This window comes from Trichechus manatus, unplaced genomic scaffold (genome assembly GCF_000243295.1).
Source record: "Trichechus manatus latirostris isolate Lorelei unplaced genomic scaffold, TriManLat1.0 scaffold00069, whole genome shotgun sequence".
Taxonomy (NCBI): domain Eukaryota; kingdom Metazoa; phylum Chordata; class Mammalia; order Sirenia; family Trichechidae; genus Trichechus; species Trichechus manatus.
The window spans coordinates 11,112,791-11,120,645 of NW_004444005.1; the positions used below are offsets into that span (position 1 = coordinate 11,112,791).

The following is a 7,855-nucleotide window of genomic DNA, read 5'->3' on the forward strand; positions in this document are numbered from 1 at the left end:
GGGGGCGCGGGCAGGGCCGGCTGCTGAGACGCGCTGCTGCCCCCCGCGCGGGCGCCGCGGCTTCAATGGCGCCATCGCCCAGGACCGGCAGCCGGCAAGATGCGACCGCCCTGCCCAGCATGTCCTCAACTTTTTGGGCGTTCATGATCCTGGCCAGCCTGCTCATCGCCTACTGCAGTGAGTACCGCGCGGCCCGGCCCCATGGCCTCCCGGCCCGGCCCAGGCGGGGCGCCTCGCGGGCTGCCCGGAGTCGGCGCGGAGTTGCAGCGCGGGGCGCGCGGGCCCGGGTCCCAGCCGGTCCTCGCAGGGCCAGGGGGACGAGGGCCCGCCGGTACCGGATCTCGGGCACTTCGGGTGCAGGCACCGCCGCCGAGCTTCCCTCCCCGACTCCCGGGCCCGGCCTGGACGCCAGGCCCCGGGTAGCGCGGCGCGTCCCAGCGCGGCGGTGCCCGCAGCTGCCCGGCGTGCTGTCGCCGTTCCTGGCCCAGGCTGGCGACCTGAGCCGAGCTGGCGGCTTCCAGGCCGGGGCTCGGTGCGGAGTCGAGCTCCAGAGGCAGAGGGAGGTCCCGGGCGGCGGCAGCGCTGGCGGGGCGTCGGCGGAGCTTCCTGCCAGGCGCTGCTCGCCGGCGACGCTCCCGTCGGGAACGTGGGGACGCGGCGGCCGAGCCCGGAGCGGGGCGCCTCGAGCGGGAACGGTGCTCAGGCTGGGGCGCGCGGCGGAGCGGCTGACTCCGGGGAGAGGGCTCGCTGGGCGCTTTCTCGAAAAGGCGGAAAAGTGAGGGGTGGGATGTGGACAGGGGGCTCGGGCCGCCGCCGGCATTGCGCGAGCCGCGACCGAGGACCTGTGCCTGCGACCCAGCGGGGCGGCGGGCTTGGTCTGGTTGGCGCCCGGGTGCAGCCTCGGGGCTGGGACGGGTGGGGATGGCCGGCGCCCGGGCTCAGGCTGGGGTTGAGGTGGCGAGGGATGGCCTGTCCCCGGCGGCCAGGCACAGGCTCCGGATCCTTGCGGTCCTGGCGAGAGGGAAGGACGGGTGCTGGGGAGCACCTGTCATGGAGAATTGCCATGGGCGCGGGAGGTGATGAAAAAATATGGATTCTCCACAAAAAAATAAATATATAAATAAATAAAGAGGCCAGCGCCAAGCCGCGGTCCCCCGCCGCCTCCGGAGCGCGGGCCTGTCGCCCCCAGCCGGAGCCTGCCTTCCACCCTCTCAGAGATGAGACTGCAGCGGGCCACGGAGCCCAGGGCCGCGGCTCGGCCCCTGTCCTGGGACGGCCCGGCCCGTCAGGTCGCCCCCACTGCGAGCCACGCGTCTGCCAGAGCGGGATGGTTCCTGCTAGCCTCCGCCAGCTGTGCAGTGCCCCACAGTTGCTGGCCAGGCTGTGCCGCCGTGCGCGGAGGGGTCGCCCAGCAGGAAGGGTGCCGGGGAGGTCATAACCTGGCTGCCCAGGCCGGCCCGCTGCCCCTGGTTCACAGGGCGCATCCCTCAGAACAGGCCAGGACAGCTGCAGAAAGTGGTCTAGGATGGATGAGTGACATTTGCCTCCACAAGCCAGCACCCTAGGCTATCTTGGGGTCGCGGGTGGTGTTCACAGGTTCTCTAATGGAGCCCTGAGCAAGGCTTCCTTGGTGATGAAGAAAGGGTTAAGGGCAAGTAAACTCCTGCTGCCTGGTGGAGGGGGTGTCATTTGAATGTACTTCCTAGTGGCATGGCGGGGGGGGGGGGGGGGGGGAACATTCAGCCGTGTTTGGAGAGGACAGGAGTGCCCTGAGCCCCCCACCACTGGTCCCTGGCCAACTCCAGTGCCAGCGTCCTTGGCGCCCATGCGGAGAACCAGTGGCAGCCAGCTGGCCCGTGGAGGCAGCTCTCCAGGTGGGGAAAAGAACAGCTGCTAATTGTTGTTAAGTACCTGACACCCTGGCCCTGTTTCTCCAGCACTAAGTGCACCCCTGCGCCCGCAAGGGCACTCCCTGTATCTGCATCCTCACTCAAAATATGCAGTGTCGCCCCACTCCCCGCCCTGTGCCCCCCACTCCCCCGACTGCCCGCCTGAATGCTTCGGGCAGCATCTCTGTTCACGGTGATGGCTCACACCTTCCCAAGGCTGTGGCCTGCTTTGCGAAGTCAGGTGTCAGAGTGTGGCTGCTCAGCCGCAGGGCCGGATGAGCGAGCTGCCTGTGTACATGCACCCCTGCCTTCAGAAGCCTCCCTGGCTTCTGCAAACAGTGCTTCTGCCACGGACAAGGGCGTTCGGTGGCAATGCCTCACCCAAGCATTAACAGAAGCGTGGGTTCAGCACGTTTTTATGGTTTTCATCTCCACGTAATGGAATAATCGACAGTAAGAAAACGTTCTCGGACACACCCCATTACACCGGAAATGCACTTGGAGAAATTAAAACATTTCATTAAAACACAAAATAGACATAATAATAATTTATAGCTTGGAACTGCAGTCCTAGAGGAAGAAAATATACATTTTTATCTTTTAGAATTGATAAAGCAAGTAAAACAGTTCCTATCACCTTCATTCTCTTTTCCAGCAGATCTGGGGTGAAGAAGAAGGGTTACCATCCTTGTTTGTAAATTGTTTTTGTTATCAGTAAGGGTTTTTGTTACTCAGAATGTGTGTGTGTGTGTTAGGAGCAGATCTATTTGTCTCTTATTAGTTCAGGAAACTAATAAGTATCATACAGGATTCAATTATCCTGCCTATTAAGTCTGTGCATTTCTCTGCGGCACGTAAGGTGTCTGCTTCCTGGCACTGCTGAAAGGAAGCCGGATGATTTCTTGCCCGGGTTCTCAGTTAGGGGGGATTCTACTGTTCTCGGCCCAGGGAAAGCTGTTCCTCCTCACCAGGACACGATTCCTATTTAAGGGGATGAGCTCCACCCTCTGGTTGGGGACAGAACTGCAGTCCACCAATTAGGTTAGTTGCTATAGTGACACAGCCTTGTCATTTTCTCCGATTGGGGAAGAATTGCTGGAGAAGCAGAAAGGGGCAGGGGCCCCCAGTGGCTTCCTTCTAAATGCACACTGTACCGTCTGTGGGCTTCAGCACGCTGACAGCTGGGTGGGTCACCCGGGCAGCGACGCTGGCTGCGCACAGGGCTGGACGTCGCCTGTTGGTGAGCGGACGTGGTTGATGATGAGCTCTGATGGGAAAGTTGGACCTCTGCTTCGTCCTGGTCTGTGGAGACACCTCTGGGTGTGGTGTAAAAGGAGCTGGGTTGAATTGTTGTCCCCCCAGCAGAGAGGAACTAGCGGTGTCTGTGTGGACGGGGTTCCTGAGTGGGGTGGGGACTGCTCCAGACCTGGTCTCTCCACAGTGCCTTCCAGAATCTTGTGCAGAACCACAGTGAGGGAGATGTCTGAGGACACCTGAGCCATGACGTTGAAGCTAGTGTGCGGTGAGATAAAGGAGCCCTGGTGGCGCAGTGGTTAGGCGCTGGGCTGTTAACTGAAAGGTTGGTGGTTTGAACCCACCAGCAGCTCGGAGGAGGGAGAAAAGGCTTGACAATCAGCTTCCTCCAAGATTACAGCCGAGGAAGCCCTCGGGGGCACTTCTACTCGGTCCGGTAGGTTCTCTGTAAGTCGAAATGGACGCCAGGGCACAGACCGACGATAACGTGCAGCGTTCTGTTCAAAAGCGGGGAACACTGAGTATTAGCGTGCCTCCCACTCAGGTGGTTTGGGGGGCAGCCCAAGCATGTAAAGCTGGGTTAGGAGGGGACCTTGCATTCTAAGCACCTAGCCATGGGGGGGAGGGGTGACTTGACTGTTTTCCACATGGATTTTTTCTTTCCAAATAATTTCCGTCAAAATTGAATTGTGTGTTTAAGTGAAATCTCCTGTCTTCAGCTGAAACTATGAGAAGAAATTGCAAACAACTTTTGACTTGTCTTTAATCCATTAGAATACTAACCGAGCGTAAGCATTTGTATGTCGCCTGTCTTTTATAAATACAATTTATTGCATAGTTAAGAGAGATTAGAATACGCGACTTTCTCGCTGTTGGAATTTTTTTCTGGAGTTCTCGGAGGGGTGAAATTGAAAACGCTGGAGGCTTAATGAAGTGCTGCCTTTCAGAGGTTTATTTGTCCTCTTGGGTTTGCTGTTGTTGTTTTAATTCTGACTGTGTTTTTATTTGATGACTTGCTGGCACAAGGAGATGTGTGGTTTGTCTCTCTGCTACCTGAAGATAAGTTACCTCAGTTTGTGGGATTTTATCATTGAGGTGGAGGCGGGTTTGCCCTCTCGAACGGTTCTCCTGAGCAGAGACCCGACGCAGCGGCTCCTGGGGGAAGGGACTTCTGGGAATTTCTAGAACAGTGTCTGCCTGGGGTGAAGGGGTCATGGGGGGCCAGAGGGTCTGTCTGGTGCTTCACTCCCTTCCACGAGGCCCGTCCCTGGCTCTCCCCCTGAAGGGTGGTCTTCCCGGGGGTCCGCGCCCCTCTAGTGCCCCCAAGTGGTCAGTGCTGAGATGGCCTGGCCCCCGAGGCCAGGACACAGCTCACCCAAGACAGGGCCGTGCCAACACTCAGCAGGGCTGGCCTGCGAGCCACCGTCTCCCTGGGGAATTCTGCCCTGGGATTCCCCTCTCAGGCCCCAACACCCCATCTTCGCTGAATGAAATACGCAGATCTTGTGGCATGAAGTATTTTCAGGTGACTTTTATGGGCGTAATTACGGGAAAACGTTATGATAATGTGGCCCTAGAAAAGGCAAGGAAAGCAAAACATTAAAGTCCCCATGTCTTTATATAGCACACAGCTGCCCCGATGAGAAGGGCTCGTTTCTGCAGTAAAATGTGATGCTCTGGAGTTAATGACCTCTACAGAGTGCCACCTGTCACCCAGCCTGCGTCAGCCATGGCCGCGACCGGTGTGGGAGACAGTGGCGAGGACCCTGACAGCAGCTCTGGCTCGAGGAGACGCTCCTCTGGGTCTGGAGAAGTGTCCTTGCTGCCTTGCAGGGGTCTGGGCTGGCAGCGGGGACAGAGAGTGGCCAGTAGCATCCCTTTCTGAATGCTGCCTTCCCCACGGTTCACGGGGTCCCCATCTAGCAGGATGCACTGGGCTGGGGTTAGGGAGGCCAGAGCTGTGTGGTTTCGGTGCCGGCCCTGCGGGCATCCTGGAGGCCCACCCTTTGGAGCCGATGAAGGGCCGCAGGCCCAGCGCTGACCTGCTCCTTCCTTCCAGACTCTGCACGTTGCCCAGTGTGGGCCTGGAATGCCAGGCGGGCCGCATCAGCTGTCCGTGACGGGGCTTCTCGGACACAGGCCAGCAGCTGGCGGGGTCTCGGGACCCCATCTTCTCCCTCCCTCTTCCAGCAGATATGGCGGACAGCCCCACAGGCTGTGCGCGTTCACTTGTTTACTGGAACGGCTGGCAGGGCTTCCGCGTGGAATTGCTTTTATTTTCAGTGAGGCGAGCGGCTGTCCTCTGGGGGCCCCTGGTTCTCGTGCTCTGTAGCGGGTTCCAGGTTCCAGGCGCCCATGGACAGTGTCCTCGGGGGGGGGGACCGTGCCTGGGGGAGCAGCAGCACCTTTAAGGGCTGGTGTCCCCCTGGAGGGCCTCTCAGGGCCTGAAGTGGCTGGTCTCAGAGCTGTTTCACTATTGCTGCACATTCCCGGGGACAGGTCAGCTGGCCCTGGCAGCGTGGCCGTGGCGGGCTCTATCTTAGGGCACCGTGGCAGGGCCTGGCTGTGGAGCATTCCTTTGCCTGCAGGGAGGACACGTGAGGCTCCTGAAGCTGGCCTCTGGCTCACTCATTTCTTCAGTGTGGGTGAGCTCCGTTTGCCGGGCACGGGAGACAGGGATGGGGGGACGGCCTGAGGCCCTGCCTCTGTGTCGGCTCAGTGTCCTGGGCAGGTCTCACTGCCCCTAGGTTGTGGCTTGGCTCATTCTCTCGGCCAGCACTGATTGTTGGCACTGCCCATGCTGGGCAGTGCAGCTGTGAGGACAACAGACAGCCCGGAGGGCTGGACTCAGGTGGGCAGAGGGGCAAGGAAACCCATTCCACACAACGGCAACCCCGTCGGTGTCGGGGTGAGAGTGGCCGGTGATGTCCTGCTGGACTCGAGGGTGGGGAGGTCTGCTTGTCCTCTGCTGTCTTCTGTGTCTGCGTGGCCCCTTGCCTGGAGCTGGACACTGAGGGGCCCACCAGTTGGCTGTCCTTGTCCTGCCAGCTCTTGGTGAGCACGGGGCTCCAGTGTCCTGGCCCCAGTGGGGATCTCCGACAGGTGGGCCCACTCCTGAAATGTGTGCTCTATGAGTGGGTAAGGCCTTGTTCCCCCACCCTGGGACCTTCCAGACGGTTCCCTTCCTCCTTTTCATCTGGGCTCAGCCTTGCTTCTGTGGCAGGCAGGGGGGGGGGGCTGGGTGTGGTGGCTTACAGGGTCCTGGCGTGCGTTCCTTGTCTTCAAGGCATGGGGTCTCTGCCTTGTGGGCTCCCCTCAGCCTCCCTGTCCTGCTGAGATGGCACCGCTGATCCCCAATCTCCAGAGGGATGGTGTTGCCAGTCCTCGTACAGCCAGGGAGCTGGAGAGAGGAAGCGGCAGGCGGATCTCAGGGGCAGAGCGGCACCTGCCCATATGGGGCCTGGCACAGGCGTGTCACCTTCCTGGGTATCACATTGTCCTCTGAAAACCCAGGGCATTGTGGACCCCAAGGGTCTTTCTGGTTCTGTCTGCTCAGAAATGAAAGGGATCTGTGGAATCTCTACGAAATGCTTCCTGTCTTAGAAAACGTCCCTGCTAGAAGTCCTTGGCCTCCCCTCTTTTCCCAGGCCCGCACAGTGAACCCCCACCAGGCGTCAGCTCTAACCCTCTGGGCCCGTGGTTCTCAGCCTCTCACTGAGGACATCAGGGGCCGGGTGACTCTTTGTGGCCTGGGCAGTCCTGAGCACTGCAGGGTGTTTAAGCAGCGTCCCTGGCCTCCTCCCCCAGTCATGACGACCACCATGTCTCCAGACATTGCCACGCGGCCCCTGGAGGCAGTCACCAGTAGAGAACCCTGTTTTATCTATCCCTACCTCGTTTGGGGGTCCCCACTGAGCTCACCGGCCGTGGTGGTGGTTGCTCTTAGGTGCCGTCCAGTCGGCCGTGACTCATGGCGACCCCACGTACAACAGAAGGAAATGCTGCCTGGTCCTGCAGCATCTTCAGTGAAGACTCTAGGGTCCCGGGGTCCAGAGCCAGCGTGGTGACAATATCACATGTAATTCCTGGATATTTTATTTCTGTAGCTCTGAGGTCTCAGCCGACACCCCTTCCCCTGCAGCCCTCGCCCTCCCCATCTGGCCCCCTTTTCCTGTCAAACAGCACCCAGGCACTGAGCAGCCCCCAGATGGTCTGAGCTGTCGGAACGCGTGTCTTCTGGGCGGGCGTGGATGTTGTTTCTGCGTTTCCACCACTCCTGACTTCCAGAGCTTGGAACCAGAGGTGTACCGTTTTCTCTATTCGTCTTAACTTCTCCATGTCTCACACGACTACATTGATTGTGGAGACAGACCCGTTCGGACGATGTCCCGCACTCCCACTGCCTGACAGCGGGGCCCGTCGGCGCCTCCCGCATCTACCTCCCTGCCTAACGATGCATACTGCGACAAGAGGGAGCTCATCCCCAGGTGTGACTTCCTGGCTTTCTGGGGTGTTTAGAGCCTGCTGAAACCAATTTCAGAAATGCTGTCTTCTCTGGAAAGTTCTGCTGCTGGGGTGTACCTGTAGACCCAGGTGTGTCACGGACACACACAGCCGTGCAGGTCTACCTGCAGACCCAGGTGTGTCACAGTCACACACACACACGTGCAGGTCTGCCTGCAGACCCAGGTGTGTCACAGTCACGCACACAC

General features: G+C 59.7%; 1 protein-coding gene across 1 annotated transcript in view; it reads left to right on the forward strand.

The window, feature by feature from the left end:
- Positions 1 to 8: 8 nt before the first annotated feature.
- TAFA5 (TAFA chemokine like family member 5) overlaps positions 9 to 7,855 on the forward strand; it is a 246,758-nt gene continuing 238,911 nt past the window's right edge. Inside the window, exon 1 of the mRNA XM_004380067.2 lies at positions 9 to 177. Within this exon, the coding sequence (XP_004380124.1) occupies positions 66 to 177 (112 nt within the window). The 5' untranslated portion in view covers positions 9 to 65. The remainder of the gene's footprint in view (positions 178 to 7,855) is intronic.